The 23,293-nt window shown below is 40.8% G+C and overlaps 1 protein-coding gene across 1 annotated transcript; it reads left to right on the top strand.

The window, feature by feature from the left end:
- Positions 1–6,489: 6,489 nt before the first annotated feature.
- Positions 6,490–16,780, top strand: LOC124143470 (serine/arginine repetitive matrix protein 1-like). The gene is made up of 2 exons (XM_046512459.2): positions 6,490–6,781; positions 13,704–16,780. Exons 1-2 carry the CDS (start codon positions 6,758–6,760, stop codon positions 16,170–16,172), a joined length of 2,493 nt encoding a protein of 830 aa, XP_046368415.2. The 5' UTR covers positions 6,490–6,757; the 3' UTR covers positions 16,173–16,780.
- The last annotated feature ends 6,513 nt before the right edge of the window (positions 16,781–23,293 follow it).

Below are 23,293 nucleotides of genomic sequence, written 5' to 3'. Positions count from 1 at the left end.
CCGTGCTTCTGTGTACGTATTTTTCCTAACTGTGAGAGTGTATTCTAGTCATTATGCCCGCAGTGTATTTGACATCGTACATATATGTGTTTATGTTGAGATAGTCTACACAAAACAAGGATGATTAACGTGCTGATGATCTAAACTGTTACTACACAGATTAAGGGAGGTGCCGTGTTGCTGATAGTATCACACGGTATTCGAGTTATATTTGCTTGGAAGATATTGATGAAGATGCTCGAGTTCTTATCATTGTAAATAACAAATTACGGGACGTTTTTATATTTTCTTTATCAATCACTTTTTCAAATAAAATTTATATTTTCAAACAATTCGATCATGTTCATATAATGTTTCATATGTGGAAATGGAATATTTAGATATTTGTAACAGTTAAGTTTGACATTCCTGCATAGCCTAGGTACTGTATCATATAATCCCACTACGGGTGCTCAAATCAGTGGATTAATAAATTGAAAAGTTTAACAAATATTATATAGAAATTCATATACAAATGGTGCAATAACGCTCTATAAAGAACATAATAACATATTGTACAAAATGATTTGTTGCAGCATGCTATGCTTGAGTGGCCGAACTGTCCATCACATGTATATTTCACTTTGTGTCGACAAACGGTGTTAATTAAGCGTGATATGTGACAAGCAATCAGCATGTTTATATCGTGTTTATGACCCGTTCACTTGCACATCGAGTCATTATCGCTGTACATGTTTCCACATAGAGAAATTTATATTTTCAACATCCCATGTTGTTGTATATACGCATACTCCTTCGTTATGGACACAATTCTATTTTACACCAATTTGTTTATACAACAGAAATAAAAAACAGTCTGAAAAAGAAGTGTTTGCTTTGTGTTTTGTGTTTGTTTTTGAAGCGAGTGTTAATTAGGTTTGTTGGTTTGTTGTTTATTGCCGCACTCAGCAATATCCCAGCTATATGACGGCGGTCTGTAAATAATCGAGTCTGGATCAGGCAATCCAGTGATTAATGTCATGAGCATCGATCCACGCAATTGGGATCGATGACATGCATCAACTAAGTCAGCGAGCCTGACCACCCGATAGTGGCCTCTTCCGACAAGCATGGGTTGCTGAAGACCTATTCTACCCCGGGTCTTCACGGGTCACGTTATAATGTAGACAATTTCATATGTATATGTAGATGTAACTAATAGTATAGTAATATACTGCTACAAGATGTAAATTGGGATCGATGACATGCATCAACCAAGTCGGCGAGCCTGACCACCCGATCCCGTTAGTCGCCTTTTACGACAAGCATAGTCGCCTTTTACGGCAAGCATGGGTTGCTGAAGACCTATTCTACCCCGGATCTTCACGGGTGCACTGTTAATTAAAAATCGAGGGATGCATATAAAAAAGTGTATGTGGTTGACAAACCATCTTAGAGTTATCCTCAGTGTACATTTAATTCACACGGGTGGTTTGGAGTGCAGATCTACCTCCCTTACCAGTATCAGGTCCGAATCTAGGATTCTCCCCGATAGTGGTCAGTGGCATGTCACATTTTTATCCGTATTAATTGGTGTTTTCCAAAATGGTTAACTCCGGTGCCATGGTCGTTTGCGAATATACGTGATGGGAAACGGGCGACCCAGTCGTCCAAGGCGCCGCAATTCGCTGTGCAGAGTTGCGTCCCTTTGGCCTTAGGCGAACAAGAGACCTATGGTCGTGGGTGCAAATCCAAAATTAGCCCTGATTTTATGTTTCTAGATTTGTTGGCACCATGTTCTTCTCATTAGTTTCGCCGTAGCGTAAAAGTCTAAGCCCTGCTTCACATCGGGCTTTTAATAAAAAACACATGTACACCTTGAATGGGTGGACCGCTGTCTTATAGCTGTGAGAGTGCTGAGTTTGGCGTTAAGCAACACACAAATGGAACTGATATAAGTGATACACTGTCACACACAACACACTCATTACCGACATCGACAGCCTATTGTATTGGTTTCTATTACGCGAGAATGCGAGATCGCGAAAATGTCCCTTACAGTATTCCATAATTACCAGATTCATCATTGTACTTTATTTTTCAAATTGTGAATGTGACACCCCGGGCAAATTTGCCATTAGCTGATTGATAGAACTACGAGAACATGGAACATAAAAATCACGGTGAGCATCTGTTTAAACATTTGAACGATTGTCGTAGCCGTATGACTCCAAAATTATTTATAGTGCTCCTCGTGAATATTAAAGCTCAACATGTTAATTGGATGCAAACAAATGAGTGCAATGTGGTATAATATGTATATGAACTATCTTGGGATAACCACATATCTAAAAATTTAAATAACAATTAAATAAATCTTAAGCCTACAACTGATCGAATCAGATGCTATAATTTTTCTTAACACCATAGGGGCGGTCGGGTAGCCTAGTGGTTAAAGCGTTCGCTCGTCATGCCGAAGACCCGGGTTCGGTTCCCCACATGGGTACAATACGGAAGCCAATTTCTGGTGTCCCCCCGCTGGAATATAGCTAAAAACGGCGAAAAACCATACTCACTCACTCTTAACCCCAGCTAATCACGACCACGTATATGTGTAGTGACCTAAGTTAAATTTATAATACCCACAATAATCGCTTTCAAATAAGATATACTCTCAAACTAGATCAACCCAAATTAGCTCCAAAAATAATTTGCCAGAGGCAAACAGCTAACGCACGAGTTGTAGGTCACTACATTACATTATGAGGTCGATGGCAACTCAGGAACGGTAATGTGATTTTCATTCGTCATCAGGGGGGCGCGGTGGCCCAGTCGTCTAAGGCGCCGCGATTCGCTGTGCAGAGTTGCGTCCCTTGGGCACGCCAGAAACCTATGATAGTGGGTTCATATCCCGGTTCGCCCCGATTATGTTTCTAGGTTTGTCAGCACCATACCCGTGCTCGTGGGTTTCACCGAAGTGGTAAACGTCTGAGACCTGCATCACTTCTGTCTTTCCTCCAACATTAAACTGACACGCCGTGATATAACTAGAATACTGTTAAAAGCAGCTTAAACCCAACCCACTCACACTCATTCGTCATCAAAGTACGCGTGCATGGCCTGATTCAAAGAACCTACACGTAAAAACGTTATTTGACTGCAAATACGCTGACAAATGATCTGCCATGACACATATCACATATATGATCACGTGATATGACAAGAGTTATTAGTGTGCAGTTTGCACAGGTAAAACCTATTATATCATTTTCGTGGTATTTGTTTTTATGAGGTTTTAAGGGTTTTCACAATAGTCAAGATTATTGTTTTGCCGTGGTCACGATGTATAGTTTCAGTTTTATCTGCACATCTTCAAAGTCTGGCGTTTTAGTTTTCATTACTTAGGTCCACTTGCACAAAGCGATCTTAGCGTTGAGACTATCGTAAGCCTATGTTAAAGAATGGGAGTTACGATAATCTTAGCACTAAGATCGCTTTGTGCACGTGGGCCCTGGAGAGCCTAAAATCAAGAATGCGGAAAAACATATTTATTATTACCGCCGAGTATTACTGAGTATTCGCACTCATGAATAAAGTCAGTTTCTTTCCCTGTTTGACAAAGCCAAGTTACCCATCATCCATGACATTAAGTGTTCGCGAGATGACGCCACGATGAATACTGTTCACAGCTTCACCAATACACGAAGTCGTGTCTTTGGCTGTGTTCCCATGGAAATGCTACACATATTTCACTATACCTTATGCATTTCACAAAAATTCAAAAAAATAAGGAATTTAAAATTGTATTTTATTCTCATCTTTACCACCCTATTTTATCAAACACATTAAGAGGGTCTTATTCTTTTTTTTAAGTGGTTTCAAGTCGACCATCGACCCAAAGTGTTAAGAGGTGAGGTGAAATTGGATTTAACGTCGCGTCCAAGATTATTGCACTTCTATAGCGACGTGCATGCACGTGTTTGCGTGGCTGCTTGTACTAGTCCGGACTGATGCCGATTTATAGTGCTAGCTCACTGAGATACCATGCCGCAGTTTAACATGAATACCCCACTCAGACACAGTATACTGACTCCGAGCCGACCAGTTCTTGTTTTAGCCCCTTTATGCCGAGCGGCAGAGAGGGTAACAACAAGTACCATATTAACATATTTTGGTATGACGCGGCCAGGGATCGAACCCCCGGACCTTCCGCTCTTCGGGTGGACGCTCTACCACAAGACCACGGAGGCGGCCAAAGTGTTAAGAAGTACATCCGTCAACCTAAACATGCATGATCGTGAATCAGTGGACTATAAAGATATACGTGTGTTACATGAGTTATATTCCTAATCAGACGTTTCGGTGAAGCTACTAACACCGTTACTAGATTCCGTGGTAGAATAGGTCTTCAGCAACCCATGCTTGCTGTAAAAGGTGACTATGCTTGTCGTAAAAGGCGACTAACAGGATCGGGTGGTCGGGCTTGCTGATTTGCTTGATGCATTTCATCGATCCCAATTGCGTGGATCGATGCTCATTATGTCAATCACCGGATTGTCTGGTCCAGATTCGATTATTTACAGACCGCCGTCATATAGCTGGAATATTGCTGAGTGCGGCGTTAAACAACAAACAAACCAACCAACCGTTACCAAGCAAGTCACAACTGTCCACACCGAAACGTCACATTCATTGTAATAAAGAAGTTGTATATCCATAGAACTGCATCCCTTGTCATCGCATCCATATATAGAACTATCTCTATCATACCAACTTCTAAATGCCACTTAAAGACGTCATAATGTTTGTTTGTTTGTTTGGTTGGTTGTTTAACGCCGCACTCAGCAATATTCCAGCTATATGAAGGCGGTCTGTAAATAATCGAGTCTGGACCAGACAATCCAATGATTGACATCACGAGCATCGATCCACGCACTTGAGATACGATGACATGCATCAACCAAGTCAGCGAGCCTGACCACCCGATAGTCGCCTTTTACGACAAGCATGGGTTGCTGAAGACCTATTCTACCCCGGGTCTTCACGGGTCACGTTATAATGTAGACTATTTCATATGTATATGTAGATGTATACTAAAAGTATAGTAACATACTGCTACAGGTTGTACCCATGAAATACAGTCAGTTGAAACAATAATGCATTTAGTGGTATTCATATTCATATTTATCTCAGCGGTTAAAGTGTTAACACAGGTTACATGTGGTATCTCCTTAGGCAAGTGACATTGTTCGACATAAGCCTCTGTTCACCCAGTAGTGAATGGATACCCGGTAGAATGAGATGGAAATGTGACTTTTAACCATTTGGGGTGTGATATTCCCCAGAGAGATGTGAATGACATTTGGGGAGCATACTGAGTAAGTGAGTGAGTTTGGTTTTACGCCGCTTTAAGCAATACCACGGCGGGGGACACCAGAAATCGGCTTCACACATATAGGGAATTGAACCCGGGTCTTCGGCGTGACGAGCGAACGCTTTAACCACTAGGCTACCCGACCGCCCCAGGGAGCACACTGAGCCATTGACCTAGTAATGGTGATGTATCGTTGTAAGCATACCTGCAGGCGAGACATTAGGCGTTATCGAAATGTAGTTCTTATTAATCCGGACGACACGGTTCCCAGTAAAAACGCCAAGATTAACAAATGTCCGTATTAACGAGCGTTTCGAAGTAATGGACGTGAATATTCTAAATTCATTGAAGGCCACGAAAAGAGGGGTCACCTCATTGTAGACATTTGGACCATCTGTGACTGTGGGACCCATCATCTTTAATTTGTCAATTTCCATTTTTAAATTCTCTCACTTTTCATGTGACGGGGACCGCCTTCGTCGTCAAGAGGATAGATCGTCTCTCCGGAGGGCAGGTCTGTGATTCGATGCCTTCATACCAAAAAGACGTTAAAAGATGGTAATTATTGTTACCCTGCCTGGCACTCGGCGTGAAAGGAGTAGACGGAAGGAGTAAAGGAGAAGGACTGGTCGGCTCGGAGTCAGTATACTAAAACGCACGCACGCACGCATGCACGCATGCACGCACGCACACAAAAACACTCACTAACACACACACACATCGCTGTATAAGTACAATAACATTTAACACACCCTTAAATCCAATTTCACTTCCCCTTTGTACGACAGACTAGAACATTTGATACCCCCTGGCAATGTCGTTTATTTTGTATGTTAACTTTCACCATGTTGATTCTATCTCATCTCACTTGCACATGGAAGAGCACGATATTCAGATTGACAACGGGTTAAGTTAACTTTGTGAAAGCAGACATATATCACAATAAAAAGTCATAAACTTTCAAAAGTATCTCCTTAAAATGCAAACCGTCATAGAACAAATAGATTTGACCCCATTGTCTTATAACGAGAAGGGTTAAACTCATACCTGCGCATAAAAATTGCACGGCATGCCCCATGAAGTCTTAGCCCTGACGAATGGCTCCCTCACCTACACGTTAAACACACCTACCATCAATTTCATTTTTCAAGCTTATCTAAGCTTCACACTCTCACGTATGACTGACACACGGGAGTAATTGCGATGAATGATCCTGTTGACATATCGAGCCTCCGTTGATACAGCTCAATCATCAGACATTACACGTTATAAATATCCAGTAATGTCATTCATCATATTTGACTGGTCATGGCGCTCATCTACGAGATTGTTGTAAAACAATAGACGTTATGGTATGTGCGTCAGATGCAGGATTATCACACCTGGATCGGCAACAAGTGAGGGATGGCGGCTCTGGTCGTCCATTTCGTGAGTACATTTACATCATGGATATCTTTTGATAACGACTTCTTTATTGTTAGGGGCAAAAAACGTCGTTTCTGACAAAAAAGAAAGAAAGAAGTTGTTTTGCATAAAACGTGGCATGTGTTCATGCCGCTCAATGACTATATATGGGTAAATGGTTCATGTAGGTCACAATGGTATTTTCATAACGAGGGGTTTTAATACTTTAAACAATATACTTACGCGTTGAATATTTTCCTTAAATGTATGACTTCCCGCAAAACGGGTTTTTCTTTGTAGGGCAGACGCGTTTCTCCACTTGTATACTTCATTGTTACGCTTGAATGACGCGGCGAGACAAGACGTATGCATGCACGAACAATTACTGCCTCATGTACAGACACACCCAGCTGTTTACATAATATTATATCTAATTTACATTGAGCGGGTCGCGGGTTTCGCTGATGCAACCTCGAATATTTACAGGCTGCCATCATGTGCATGGGAGTATTACGAGTGGGACAAGCAACATGTTTCAATATTTGGACTTTACCGTTTTCAGTACAATCGTCCGTAGTACTTTTTTCCAGAGAAACAAATCGGAAGTGCTGGGTTTTGTTTGTTTGATTGTTTGTTTGTTAAACGCCACACTGAACAATATTACAACTATATGACGGCGACCTGAAACAATCGTGTCAAGACCAGACAATCCAGTGATCAATAGTGTTAGAAACGATCCATTCCGTCGGGGTACCATGACACGCTATCAACCAAGTCACCGAGCCTGACCACCCGATCCATTATGTCACCTCTTACGACCAGCATAGGTGGCTGGGGAGCAATTCTAACTGACATCCTTATTTGGGGTGGCGCGTGGTAATGTCCAATTAAACATACATGTATAGATGTATAAACATTCTGAAGTCGGGAAGATTGGATTTCACTGTATGTTATATTTGGAAATTTTATTTTGGAAATTTTATTTATGTACAGGGCCCGTGACGATCCGGGGTAGAATAGATCTTCAGCAACCCATGCTGGCCGTGAAAGGCGACTATGCTTGTCGTAGGAGGCGACTAACGGGACGGGTGGTTCGGTTCGCTGATTTGGTTGATGCATGTCATCGATCCCAATTGCGTGGATCGATGTTCCTGTTGTCAATCTCTGGATTGTCTGGTCCAGACTCGATTATTTACAGACCGCCGTCATATAGCTGGAATATTGCTGAGTGCGGCATTAAACAACAAACCAAAACCAAACTTTATGTACAGAATAGTCTAAATTATATTTGTTCCATCCAGATGTGATTTTAAATGATAATTACAGGAATAATTTGAAGACAATTAAGCAGGTGGTCTTCAAATCATTATTATTTCGGATGGTCAAATTACTGCGAAACTCGCGTTCATTAACATTTGAAGACACATATGAAAGACAAAGGTATGAAACAAATTCATTTTCGTTTTTCATGTGATTATTCTAGAAATAAAACTGACGGACTACTCCCACATTTCTCGTGACAACCCAGCATGATACAACCCATTGATTGTATATATTGGAGATTGTATTGGAAATAGTTTAATATTTGACTCCATGAACGTGATCGCATATCCTCGCTAAGACTCATCCCAGTGAGACGCGATAATTCAGGCAAAAACCATCGACTCCCTGCCTAGAATGACAGCTGACAACTTCCTGCAGCATTTTTTTTGGAACACGTATTCGGGACATCTCTTTATATCCGTGATAGGGGAAATCAGAAATGATTAAATACACCTCAACACAGGACCTTCAGCCTCAATGCAAATCGTGACAGTGTCGGCCATTTTGAAGTCAATGTATTGCCACGCACTATCACAATGACAGTTCTCACGGACATTATTAACACATGTTAGTTTAGACAAATTAACACATGTTAGTTTATGTGCATATTTCGTAGTGAAGGACATGTATCTTGATATCTAGTATCTTAATGAGGACACAATTTTGTTGTAACCAAATGTCGTTACTGTCGTACATTTTCAGCATTCATATCAAACTGATCCATTTCGGTAAAGGAACTCTGTTTGTCTGCGATACCGATTTTTCTAAGGCTTTACGTGTACTGTACATTCAGACGGACCGAACGAATTTAAACTCTATCTCATTGAATATAAGATGCCATGGGTGAGGTAGTCTTTCAAATTAAACATCTTAGTCGTGTTATGATCCGGTGATCGTGGGTTCGAATTCAATATTCCTCCTGATTATGATTATGGGTTTGTAAGCACCATGCCTGAGCTCTGGGTTCAATCAAATTGGTTAACATCTCTGACTTACGTCACTCGGTCATTCAAAGTTTCAGTAAAGTTTTCAAAAATATTCAGGTTGATACGTGGAGGACATTCCCATATTTGCCGCATCAGTGACCGAAATGATGTCCGATGCAGTACCATATTTTTTACTCGAGTTTTTGTCCAGTGAACAGTTGACTTGCCTGTGAATGTGTTTGTGATGGGTGGCACCGGTAGTGATTCATAAACACATGTATATTTTATAATTAGAATCGTACAATGGACTCTGTACTTAGTAATCTGAGTGAGGGAGTGTAACTTTTTGGGGTGTGATGTTCCCCAGAGAGACGTGAAGGACATTTTGGGAGCACACTGAGTGACTGAGTGAGTATGGTTTTACGCCGCTTTTAGCAATATTCCAGCAATATCACGGCGGGGGGCCCAGAAATGGGCTTCACACAATGTACCCATGACGGGAATCGAACCCGGGTCAAAGGCGTGACGAGTAAACGCTTTCACCACTAGGCTACCCGACCGCCCTAGTAATCTGAGGGATTCCTTATAATTATGGAAAATGTTGTCGTTTTTTACTTGACATTAGGCTGGAAAGCCGTGATAACTAAAATAGTTTCTATTATTATATCTTTCCGACAAAATATCCCAAGACACACAATATAAAATAGGAGAAATGTATGTTTTCTGACGGGTAATTAACAATTTTAACATGAAAATCTTTACTACCACCAATCATGTGGAGGACGTGACAAGGTCTTTTCGAATAAATGTCCTTCAAGCTGACATATAACGTCAAAACACCAGACGACGTTGACTGATCCTGGCTGGTATGTATGACGTTCAAGTCACACATGCATTTGTTATGATTCATGCTGATTCTAATATGACATAGAGTTGTCTAATACAGTGTTATTTAGTGCCGAGAACAGATATTTATCAGCAACAGCTACTAGTGAGTGAATATGTTTTTACGCCGCTTTTAGCAATATTCCAGCAATATCACGGCAGGGGACACCAGAAATCGGCTTCACACATTGTACCCATGTCGGGAATCGAACCCGGTTCTTCGGCGTGACGAGCGAACGCTTTAACCACTAGGCTACCCGACCGCCCCGCAACAGCTACTAAATAAGATATGCTATTGCCATGAGCCTGATTTATTTGGAAAAGAAAAACACCTTGCAACAATGTAATTTTTGTGGCATTTAATATCGGGGGTTTTAACAGTCTGAAGCATAAATATTTTTTCAAAAAAATTTGGGGACAATGTATTTTTTTCAATAAAACCCAGACTCCCCTAGAATATCAAATGGTCCGTCCATTAAAATTTACCGATCTCATTTTAAATAATTTGCATAAATATAATATAAATACAGTTCAAACGTTGAACATTAAGATCACACGAGTTAAATAAACTTGTACACGTTATTCTAACATATTTCTGCAATTGAGGTAAGACAATTTTCTCAGGTGAGCATATTTCTTACATACAAAAAAAAGGTGGTATTCATCCACTACAAAACGAAGGTAACAGTGTTTACAGCTGTGAACCTTATACAGGCAAAGCAATATTCACTGCTACACACCAGCGCTTAGCAAAAGTTGTAGCCTTAGCAACACTCTAACAACTCGATTCAAATGATATTTAAGCGGAATTTTTAGAATTGTATTGTATAATTAACAGTGTTGACTTACGGATTTCAACTTCCCTATTCTGTCATTGAGTGAGTGAGTGAGTGTGGTTTAACGCCGCTTTTAACAGTATTTCAGTTATACCACGGCGTGTCAGCTTAATGTGGGAGGAAAGCCCGAAGTGATGCAGGTCTCAGACGTTTACCACTTCGGTGAAACCCACGAGCACGGGTATGGTGCTGACAAACCTAGAAACATAATCGGGGCGAACCGGGATTCGAACCCACAATCATAGGTTTCTGGTGTGCCCAAGGGTGCGAATCGCGGCGCCTTAGACGACTGGGCCACCCGTGCCCCCTCTGTCAATGAGACGGTTCGATACATTTGTACCTTTGTCAACAAGGTGATCAGAAATTGGGAAGGACATGGTCAAAATTGGGTAGGACATGGACAACAGCTAACATACCCGCTTGAGATAACTTCTTTTGGGAACCCACCTGCAAGGTACGGTGCTGACAAACACAGAAACTCAGTCAGGGGGAATATGGGGTTCAAATCCACGATAATCGGATACTGCTCGACAAAGGGACGCTACTCTGGGAACAGAACTAGGCACCTCAGGCGGATGGGACACCCATGAGCCGATGTCCCTTTGATCATTTGTGAGCTTGAGGTGTTATTCTTGTTTCACTTCTTTTATTTTCAACATACAACGATGAGACGAAAGATGTCGATGCGCATAGAAAAACAGGAACTAATTTACACTTAATAATGTAGTTTTTGCCATTCAATTGTTTTATTACGTCAAGCAATTGCTTAGTCCAAAGAAGTAGATTGCTGTGCATCATGTAGGCGAATATTTACAGGTCTGATGTCTCCAAGCGGTTATCCGCGAAGTAAAATGCCTGGCCTGTCACGTTCGCGGAATAGTATACTGAATAAATAGACAACTGCCTCGGAAGTCACGTTTCACGTCGGCAAACATGACAGTATCTAGTAAACGTCCAGTGTGTGAAATATGGCTGTGGGCTTCCTGGTAACGCGTAATAATCGTCAATCAGTAAAGACAATGATAGGGCGATCTGACACTATCAATCATTACATTGCACTTGAAGTGGCCGAAGGAACAGTATAAAAATAATTATTTATGAGCACACGTTAAGGGTTTGCTGCTTCGATTGTTATTTACGGTGTTGTTTCAGGGTGTTATTGTGATTACTGTAAACAGGGAACTTTTTGCGACTGTTTTATTATTGCGAGTTTTGCGAACGAGACTCAATCGCAAAAATTTAAATATCTCCAATTTTCATCGTTTTGTCTGTTGTTGAATGCATTTTTATAAAGTACGAATAATTAAACTCAACAACCCACATTGTTATTCGTGTTACCTGGAGATTGACGATGCAATGCAGTATGACTGACATTTCTCTGTGACAATGTCGGTTATAACATTTCTGCATGTTGGATTCGAGACACATGTTACTTTAGTTTTTTGTGTGCCTATTTCGCATATTTCGTCACAGTTTCGGCCTCGGATAATTTCCTTTAGGTTCATCAGGTACAAGACGTAACATGTTATATGACCAAGTCAAGAAGGCGAGAAATGTTCAATTTCAAACAAATACTAGCAAACATCAAAAGTATATCAAACATAAACATATTAACATATATATTGAAATACATGTCATTCGAGAAACCGACCTTTACAACTACGGTTAATTACTCATCTTAATAAACCTTTTAAATACTGAGATGAGTGAATGGGTGTATTGGGCTGCACGCCTCTTTCATCAATGTGCCAGCTATATTACGCCGGTGGACACCAGAAATGGTCTTGACACAATGATGAACCCGTTATCAATGTACAGCGATCTTATTTGATGGAGTACAGACTATGGAAGTAAGGGTTACCGTATAATCCTCAAAGGTACAATATGTTCCATTTTTTGCCTAAAAGTTACATTGACCAATCAGAGAGCAGAACTACTAACCCCATATGGCCCCGTATACCGTCCTTAAAAATACAAGATTGGTGTTACTGACCTAATATCAGACCGTATACGGTCAGTAAGAGCCATCTTGGATTTTCCAACACGCACCTCACATGTTTCAAATAAACATTTTGTTACAGAAATGTGTTATTTGACACTGTTTTGTGTTTTTATGTCATTATTTGTGATGTGCAAGGACGTTAATTATAATAAATCACATTCGTGACTTTATACATAAAAATCATTGTTAAAAAAAGTTTTGAAGTGTAGTCTCCCTTTGACTCTTAACGCCAACGGTTGTAAGTTTTCATTTTTAAGTGACATGTGCGATAAAAATACCAGATAGAGTAAAATTAAAAATGATAAATTCGTTATGGTGTCTTTTGTTGCCGAAAACGGTGTCATATCGGCTGACGACTGACCCAATATTTCTTTGCTAACCTAATATTACACGTATACGGTTACTAAAGACGCCATAACGAAATTATTATGCCGAAAAGTTTACACTATTTGGTATCTTTGTCGCACGTGTAATGTCAAAACTTAAAACTCAAAACTTAACACTTACAACCTAAGACGTTAAGGGTCAAAGGGAGACTACTCTTCAAACCTCAGAGGACAAACCTTGTTGATAATTTCAACTTTATATAATCTTATTAAAGTCACGAATGTGATCAAAAATACATGAACTTACTTGCACATCAAAATTAATGATATTAAAACACAAAACAGTGTCGATTAACGAATTTCTGTACCAGACTTTTCATGTGAAATATTTGAGGTGGTTGTTGAAAAATCCAAGATGGCTGTTACTGACGGTATACGATCTCAAATTAGGTCAGTATCAACCATCTTGGATTTTTACTGACGGTATACGGGCTCATGTGGGGTCAGTAGTTCTGCTCTCTGGTTGGTCAATCTCACTTTGAGGCATAATAACTAAAAATATCGGCACATCGTGTGCTCGAACTACGGATTACTCGATACACCATCGATTGTTGCTTCCATCTTAATCTGATGTTCTATTTGTTCCAGACGTGGACCGTCCTGTTCGTCCTTATCACAGAGCTGCGTGTGGTATCCACGTCGCCGCTGCCTGTAGTCCAAGGACTGATTGGGAGTCCACCTCCGTCGGTGATTGATACTGTAGCATTTGGCAGATATGGTCAACACAGAAGTCATAACGCCATTGCTAAATGGGACAGACCTGATGTGGACAGCTTCAAGTCGATGCACTTGTCACAATCTCATCGTAAGGAAAGGAAATATACGTTGACACATTCTGCAGTGCCCCACGCGAGGATGCCGAATGTGCAAGCATTGGATAAGGTTCCTGCAATCCCTGGACCACAACGGAAAGTTCCAATCCAAAGGAAAACCAAAGAAAATGGCACCAAAGGATCTCCCAGATTGGCTACAGGGAAATCCGTTAAGCAAATTGCAGAAGAGTCTAGGATGAGATATGAACAACACAAACCTCTGATTAACGTTGTTCCCCCAAAACACAAAACTGTTCACCTTGAGAAGCCCAGCAATGAAAGAAAAGTATCTCACAATTACGATTTTAAAAATATATTGGCCAAAATAATGGAGATATCTAAAGCACTGGACACGATAGCCACTGTGTTTAGTAATGCAAAACATGATTTAAATGCTAATTACATTGATCAGTTCTTAAACAAGCACATTGGAACTGTTCTTAATTCATATGCACAACCACAAGGCTTGTCGACCGTTTATATGCCTGTGACACGAAGGACACACAATCACGTTAGTAAAAGAGCCAGCGGGGTCCCTACGCCAATAACACTAAAAGACGCACTAGCGCATTTACTATCTGTATCTGAAAGAGAAAAGGGTCACATTCCAAGGAATCTGAACCCTTACCAGAAAATTATGGCAAACTTTGCCATAAAACAAAAACAAATGAGGTCAATTTTGGCGTTCATAGTGAACCCCTTATTATTTGGGTCCAACAAACCTTATATAGGGAAGAACCAACCAAACTCACCCAGGGCACAGAAGCAGGCTCCTCCTACGCTGACACCGTTAAGAAACACACAGACGCCTAAACGTTTTCGGAATCAGTTAGTTTCTTTTGGTAGTCCCCGTTTGACTACTGGGCAGTTGGCACACATTCAAGAGCAGGAAAGAATTAGAAATCTTGTTGAACAACAACGTTTGAGTCGTGGACCTTTTGCAGCTCCTGCACAAACACCTAACGTTAATCAGAATCAAGGTCAAACTCCTCCAAATCCGATTAATAACAAACAAAAGCAAGTTCGTTCAAACCCCCCGGGTCGTCAGTCATCATCTACTAAACAGCCTACACGCACCAGCGGGCCGAGGAGTACGCCACCCCCACGATCTACTGGCGGAATGAGGCAGTTGCCTCAAAGGACAAATGGCCAGGCAACTCCATCTCGGAGTCCAAACAGAATCAACCAGGCCCAGAGAACACGCAGTGGCCAAGCTCCAATAACCAGGAGACGATCTGTTGATCAAACCACCATGTCCCAAGACTCTGCACGTAATCAGAGACAATCAAATCGCCAAGGCGTCCAGACGAAACCGACACCTCAAAATTCAAATAGACAGCGTATTGGAACTAGACAAAGTAATTCGCTTTCAAGTTCAAATCGTCCAACCCCAAAGCCTACAACAGGACGACGCCAATCCCCTAACCAGCAAACAAATTCATTTGGTTCATCACGTAGCGGCCAGAGAAAAGAACTAATTTCTCCTGCAAGTCGGATAACGGCTCCACCTCGTCAGTCAGACCAAAAAGGAGAAACTAGTCCACAACGAAATGGGTTTGCTTCAAGCAACCACCGTCAGCTGAACCAGAAAAGACCAAACATTCAGATGAATACACCTCAAGGGTCAAACCGTCACCAGACCCTTCCCCAGACCGATGCCTTTAAAGGGACTAAGGAATTGAGCCCACAGTCTACTTCTGCGGCAAATCAACAGAGACAGTCTCATGGTAACTCCATCCGTCAGAATAACCAACAACCTCGACAGACTAATCTTCCTTCCCAACAACCACGTATGCGCTCAAATGTTATAGAAAATCATAAAGAACCAAACAGTCCTAAACAGCAGCCAAATGTACACTCACGACAACACATAGCAAATCAACGGCAATCATCCGCTCATCACAAAGCCCCCAAAACAGTGCGTCAACTTGAGAGACCCACATTCAACCCCGGACCACAACAACCTACAAATCAAAACCCACAAATTAATCAACGTAAACCAGTCAACCGCGGTATTGATAGACGCACAACGCTCGACCCTCAGGCAACCAGGGATCCCTCTCAAGTTTTCGTCAACAACCATGTAAGGTCAAATCCGAGGGAAACGCTACTCATTCGTAATCATCATCCCCAAAATGGTAAGAAAGTTGGCATTTCAATCGGACTTGGAGCACAAAATGGCGTTTCCCTTACAATGAAAGAACCCTCTGATCCCATGAACTTCATTCATGCAAGAACCACATAGAGCGTGACGACATCCAGAATACATCCACATTTCTATAATGACAGCACTGAAGAGAAATGGCAAATGCATATTCCAGTTTATTTCATAAAGTGGAGAAGACAACAAGCTTTGTTCAAATGTTTTGTGTCAGTATAATTAAATGCTTCAAGAATTCATTAGATGACAATTACGCGTAATTATTAACGTGTTTGCAATGGACATAAATGAAACGAAAATGATCATTTCTGAAGACAATCAGCTTATGTCTATTTGACATCCAAAGTCAGTGCATATACAACTGAGAGAGTTTTACAAACATGAATGCTGGAAAGGCTCCTACCTTTGAGAAATGTCGCCACCACACAATAGACTTAGTTATTACTGGAGTTCGTCATCAAAACAGTGACTGTGACACGACTGTGAACCATCACCGAGTCACAAACATGCCTGTTACTCGAGTACAAATGAGTAATATCATTTTACCAATGACTGTCAAAATACCAATGAGTAGTTCTGTCAAATATCTTACAGTCAAATAGTTCTTCTCTGTTGGAGGGGTCTCTTTTCTTAAAATGAATACGTAATTATTTTGCCTGAGATCTAACAACATGAAATAAAGATATTCTAAATTTCCTTACTTCCTCTGATTTGTTTTAAGCAGATTGTTACATCAAAACGATGTCATCTGAATACTGTGTTGTAGTGGCCATTGAGTGATCTCCTATCGAAGCAATATAGACAACACTTCAAATTGAGTTTGTAATGGCTGGAAGACCGGCACCAGAGATTGGTATGTTTGGATTATCCGGGAAAATTTTGAGTGTTTACACCGCCATCCTGCCTGTCTCACAATCCCTGAACCGTATGATTTTGCCTTCCGCCCAGTCCCTACTGTAGACCTAAACGACGCAAGTCTAGATTTTTCACAGGTTTAACCCCCATTTTCACTTTAAATGAAGTTGCTTGTTTCTATTAAAATGATATATTTTCAGAGAAGCCACCGGATCGTCATATGACAGGAGTACACTTGTGCGGCGTGAGGCAACGAACACTTACATTTTTATGCATATTGTGTGAGTGGCGGGTGCTACAGGCCGCGCGGAACATGCTTATCCTTTTCGCGAACACATGGAGTCATAACTGGCGTTGACATTTTATGTATAATGTAAATGTTGCTATCAGTATCACTATCACATCATTTTATAAGGATGCTTACTTTCTGGCACACACACAATTCATCATTTCGTCATCAACAAAATCCCATGTCATGTATGTTGTATAAAATACAAAAGTAATCTATTGAACTTACCAAAAGTACTTGACATATATATATATAATTTATATACAACAAATCAGAATATCGTACTGACTGACGTACTCATTATATTTTGCTCTTTCGTTAAATCATGGAATAAATCATATATACCGTTTATTACCTGACGAGTATGATAACAAAATCAGTAACATAAAGCATAATAACATAACACACTATTTAGTTATACTTTCTTTATCATTTTCTCATGGATCATACATTGTGCTGTACAATGAGATTTCTTGCTGAGGAAAGCAGTTCACTGCAACTAAAACCTGTTACATTAAAATTTTACACTATATAGATCCATACTTAACTTCACCGTATAGATCTCAAAATACACATGTTCAAACAATCTATCACCCCCATGCGGCTATTAAATTACAGTACCTTATACAATTTATACATTTGAAAGAAATACCCCCCCTCCACCCCAGGCAGCAAATTTCCGCAGGCATCAGAATTTGCTACCGCGTTGCTGTTAACGCAGCAAACGTTAATATCAGCAGGTGGTGAAGAGAGGGAACTTCAAAACCGTCAATGTTATGCCTGTTTGCAAAATGTTTAATTATGTAAAAGTTTCCCTTGTCACGCAGGCTTATCATTCTGTCTCACAGAATACCGCCAAACATTTTCAGCTACGCTATACAGAATTCTTCAGCTACATGTTCAGCTAAATTTGATACAATTCCCTCCACACACAATGAATGAATGATCTGTATTTCCTCCATTAATTTCGGAGAGTGATATACATTTTGAATCATGTTAACACAGCATATTTACAAGAACATTATGCAGAGAAATTGGCAATACTGAATATCTACATGTCTTGATCCTGGTATAAATTCCAACATGTTCATACGCAACTACACAAGATAGATCCCAACATGTTCATACTCAACTACACAAGATAGATCCCAACATGCTCATACTCACTACACAAGATAGATCCCAACATGTAAATATTCAGCTACACTAGATAGATTCCAACATGCTCATATTCAACTACACTAGATAGATTCCAACATTCTCATATTCTGCTATATAATTATATATATGGCAGTGAAATTTATTGTAATGTAATGTTGTAATTGTATTACGTTGTTAATGTAAAGATTCAGCAGTTCATAGCATTGTGTTTTGACATTAATTAGTTGTCAGGAAGATAGTACTATCTAATGTGAGCAGTGGTGTGGAAGTTACTTTATTTAGATGCTTTATGTGGTCGTGTGTAATCGAGAATCTACTGGAAAGTTCTAGCACAGTTGAACTATTAAAAGGGATTTATACTGAGCAGGAGCGTGCCTCTTGCATCTCACATTTCATTTCACATTACATGCACACCAAGGCCCGCTTTTGTGTGAAGATCATTGTTGGATATTCAGCTTAGACCATTTTTAAAACTTGACCACGGTTGCTATTGGGTGAATATTATTGCCCCTGCACTCATATTACATATTGCCTTTGTACTTGCACTGCCATTGGATGTTGAACTGCTATTATAATTGCTGAGCAGTAATTTGTATTGATTTATAAACCTAGTTAATTTTATAACAAAGTTGTAGATTTGTACCTTTGCTTTATTGTTTTTGGGCACGGGTGGCCCAGTCGTCTAAGGCGCCACGATTCGCTGTGCAGGGTTGCGTCCCTTGGGCATGCCAGAAACCTATGATTGTGGGTTCGAATCCCGGTTCGCCCCGATTATGTTTTTAGGTTTGTCAGCACCATACCCGTGCTCGTGGGTTTCACCGAACTGGTAAACGTCTAAGACCTGTATCACTTCGGGCTTTCCTCCCACATTAAGCTGACACACCGCGATATAACTGGAATACTTTTGAAAGCGGCGTTAAAACTAACTCACTCACTCACTCGCTCTTTGTTGTTTGTAGGATTAAGACTTAATTCCTTTACCTACAGAATTCAATTTTGAAGTCGACACGTAGCAACTCACACTTATTCTGCTGAACTATGTAGAATTCCCTTTTCACATATTCTGTTTCAGTACAAAGGATTCCTCACACACTTATTATACCACACTATATAGAATTTCTCACACACATGTTATGCTACCCTATATAGAATTCCCAACATACACAAATCATATACTGCTACACCATATTAAATTCCTAACACACATGACCGCCTCCGTGGTCTTGTGGTAGAGCGTCCGCCCGGAGAGCGGAAGGTCCAGGGTTCGATCCCGGGCCGCGTCATACAAAAAGACGTTAAAAGATTGTACTTGTTGTTACCCTGTCTGGCGCTCGGCATTAAGGGGCTAAAACAAGGACTGGTCGGCTCGGAGTCAGTATACTGTGTCTGAGTGGGGTATTCATGTTAAACTGCGGCATGGTATCTCAGTGAGCTAGCACTATAAATCGGCATCAGTCCGGACTAGTACAAGCAGCCACACACACACATACACGTGCATGCACGTCGCTATATAAGTGCAATAATCTTGGACGCGACGTTAAACCCCATTTCACCTCACCTCACCTCACCTCACCTCACCTCACCTCCTAACACACATCATGCTTCACTATACAGAGTTCCCAACAGACATATTCTGATACACTTTTAAGAATTCCTCACACATATTCTGTTACACTATTTAGAATTCCTCTCACACTTATTATGTAACATTATAGAAACCCTCACACACACATTCTGTTACAGTATACAGTATATAATTCATCCCACACACTTCTACACTATATAGAATTTCCCACATACACATATTCTGCTACACGAGATAGAATTGCCCCCCTCTCTACACACATTCTTCTACACTATATAGAATTTCCCACATACACACATTCTTCCACACTATATAGAATTTCCCACATACACACATTCTTCTACACTATATAGAATTTCCCACATACACACATTCTTCTACACTAGATAGAATTTCCCACATACACATATTCTGCTGAATTGTCCCCCTCTCTACACACATTCTTCTACACTATATAGAATTTCCCACATACACATATTCTGCTACACGAGATAGAATTGCCCCCCTCTACACACACATTCTTCTTCACGAGATAGAATTCCCCACATACACATATTCTGCTACACTATATAGAATTGTCCCCCTCTCTACACACATTCTTCTACACTATAGAGAATTTCCCACATACACATATTCTGCTACACTATATAGAATTGTCCCTCTCTCTACACACATTCTTCTACACTATAGAGAATTTCCCACATACACATATTCTGCTACAAGAGATAGAATTGTCCCCCTCTCTACACACATTCTTCTACACTATATAGAATTTCCCACATACACATATTCTGCTACACGAGATAGAATTGTCCCCCTCTCTACACACATTCTTCCACACTATATAGAATTTCCCACATACACATATTCTGCTACACGAGATAGAATTGGCCCCCTCTCTACACACATTCTTCTACACTAGATAGAATTTCCCACATACACATATTCTGCTACACGAGATAGAATTGGCCCCCTCTCCACACACATTCTTCTACACTATATAGAATTTCCCACATACACATATTCTGCTTCACGAGATAGAATTGGCCCCCTCTCCACACACATTCTTCTACACTATGTATATAGAATTTCCCACATACACATATTCTGCTATGCCAAAAGAAACACTAATCTCAATCCCTGAATCCGCCCGGAGAGCGGAAGGTTGGGTTTTGGATCCCCGACCACGTAATACCAAAAGACTTTAAAAGATGGTACTTGTTGTTACCCTGCCTGGCGCTTGGCATGAGGGGCTAAAACAAGGACTAGTCGGCTCGGAGTCAGTATACTGTGTCTGAGTGGGGTATTATGTTAAACTGCGGCATGGTATCTCAGTAGGCTGGCACTATAAGATCGGCATTAGCCGGGACAAGTACAAGTAGACATACACGCACACATGCACGTCGCACGTAAGTGCAACAATCTTGAAGGCGATCAAACCCATTTCACCTCACTTCATTCCCTGGACATTCGTATATGATGGACATTATTCCCAGGATGTTTCTCGAGAAGTAATGTTTATGAGCAAAACATTGTGAGAATCAAAGTGTGCAGATTAATGTAACTTGTTCCTGATTCTTGGTAAAGACATCTGCCCTGATTAGACAATGAGAACGGGAACTCGCGTCAAAATTTTAATAGTATCCGTTTGAATGCCGTTTTATCAGCTTAACACCAATACGTCAAGTACTGCACACTGTTTCTGGTTCATTCCGGTAGAGGAACGACAGGGTAGCCTCGTAGTTAAAGCGTTCGGTCGTCACGCCGAAGCCGTGGGTTAGCTTCCCTATATTGGTAAGTATGTCAAATATGCCCATTTCTGATGTCACTCACTCATTCACTCACGACCTCACGAAGAGGATCAGTATCGGGTCGTCAACACTAACAGCGATCGCCTTAAAACCCAGACCATACATTGAAAGTTGCCTGGGACTGCAGACTGTATACAAAGTAAACTACTAGTTTGACAAATAATAAAGATCCAGTTACGTTGAAATATAATGACGTATGCCAAGATGATAAAAATGGTCAACAAACTACCAGAAAACATGTATATTATTTATTTGTTTTTACATAAATCCATAAGGTTGCCCATATCAAAAATCAAAAGATTCTGTAAGCGTTAAACAATCACACATGCATCTTTGTAGTTCATGGTGTATTCAAATAGTTGAATCCTGTTGACAAATAATTCATTTATTGAATATTACTGGATGCAAGATACTGATTGGAAGCAGATGAATGGGAGGTCTGAGAATTAATAACGTATGTAGGGATTAAACTCGTCCTTGACTATTCAATCGTTGTTGTCCATTTTGAACGCCACTAAACTGTTGGAATGATATAGAGTTGGTATCATCACCGGCCCTGATGCTGACTCCAGCATTTGGCCCTATAGATACAGGTGGTGATCTCATTGCCTGACCGCCATTGCCAAGCATTCCAAAATATGGAGAACCTTGAGGATTAACGTTACCTGTTCGAGGAGGCTCAACTGGGTTTACACTAGCTATTTGAAGTATTGGATTGCTTGGTCTTTGCGGTGACTCTGGTATATTGGAGCTGGAAATACCATTAGCTCCATCTGAAGATTGTTGCCCTACGCCATTAAACATTCTCCGAACAGAAGCCTGTTGAGGAGTGCTCTGGACATCAGCAAAGCTACTCACTCCGGGTACGAATCCTGGTCTTGGCTGCACGGGTGCACCTTGTACAAACGAAGCAGGCTGACTTTGTGTTGAAACCTGTTGTGAACGTTCCGGGCCTCTTTGTTGTAACGGTTGATACCTGAATACCTGGGACTGCCCTTGGTACCGCGGTCTGCGCAACTGGGATGGAACAGTGTTGTATGCAGGTTGTTGGTATATGTTTTGATATCGTTGAGAGAACATGCTGTAAGGATACCGTTGGCTTGGACGAATAAATCTTCGCCTTTGAAGTATGTAAGGATTACTCATTCTATTTCTGTATGGCATCTGGGCAAATCGAAGTCCTTGCTGCACATTCTGTGGGTTAACAGTTGGCTGTTCTTGAGGAGAAACAAGAATCCGTCCAGTGTTTTGATCAGTTTGACGAATCCGTAATTGTGAACTGGCACCTGGTCTTTCGCTTGCTCCAACCCTTGGTGTAGAACCTTGTACGGGATATTGTGAGGATGGGGGAACTATGTTTTGCAGTTGATGGTAAGGTAAAACACGGAGTAATTGGCCTTGGGGTGTTCTATAGTATGTAACAGGTTGTGGACTTTGAACCAAGTTCACTTGGTTAGGAATGGTATTCCGGCGTTGATTCATATTAGGATTAGAGTTCGTAGAC

The sequence above is a fragment of the Haliotis rufescens genome, unplaced genomic scaffold (genome assembly GCF_023055435.1).
Source record: "Haliotis rufescens isolate VD_foot unplaced genomic scaffold, xgHalRufe1.0.p SCAF_8, whole genome shotgun sequence".
NCBI classification, from domain to species: Eukaryota; Metazoa; Mollusca; class Gastropoda; order Lepetellida; family Haliotidae; genus Haliotis; species Haliotis rufescens.
Note: the sequence above shows the minus strand (reverse complement) of the source record. Positions and strands in the feature narration are given on the sequence as shown.

Excerpts from the sequence above, each read along its gene's own strand:
- LOC124143470 (XM_046512459.2), top strand. The coding sequence starts at position 6,758 with ATGGCGGCTCTGGTCGTCCATTTC. Across the intron at positions 6,782-13,703 it reads CGGCTCTGGTCGTCCATTTC|ACGTGGACCGTCCTGTTCGT; the intron begins GTGAGTACATTT and ends TATTTGTTCCAG.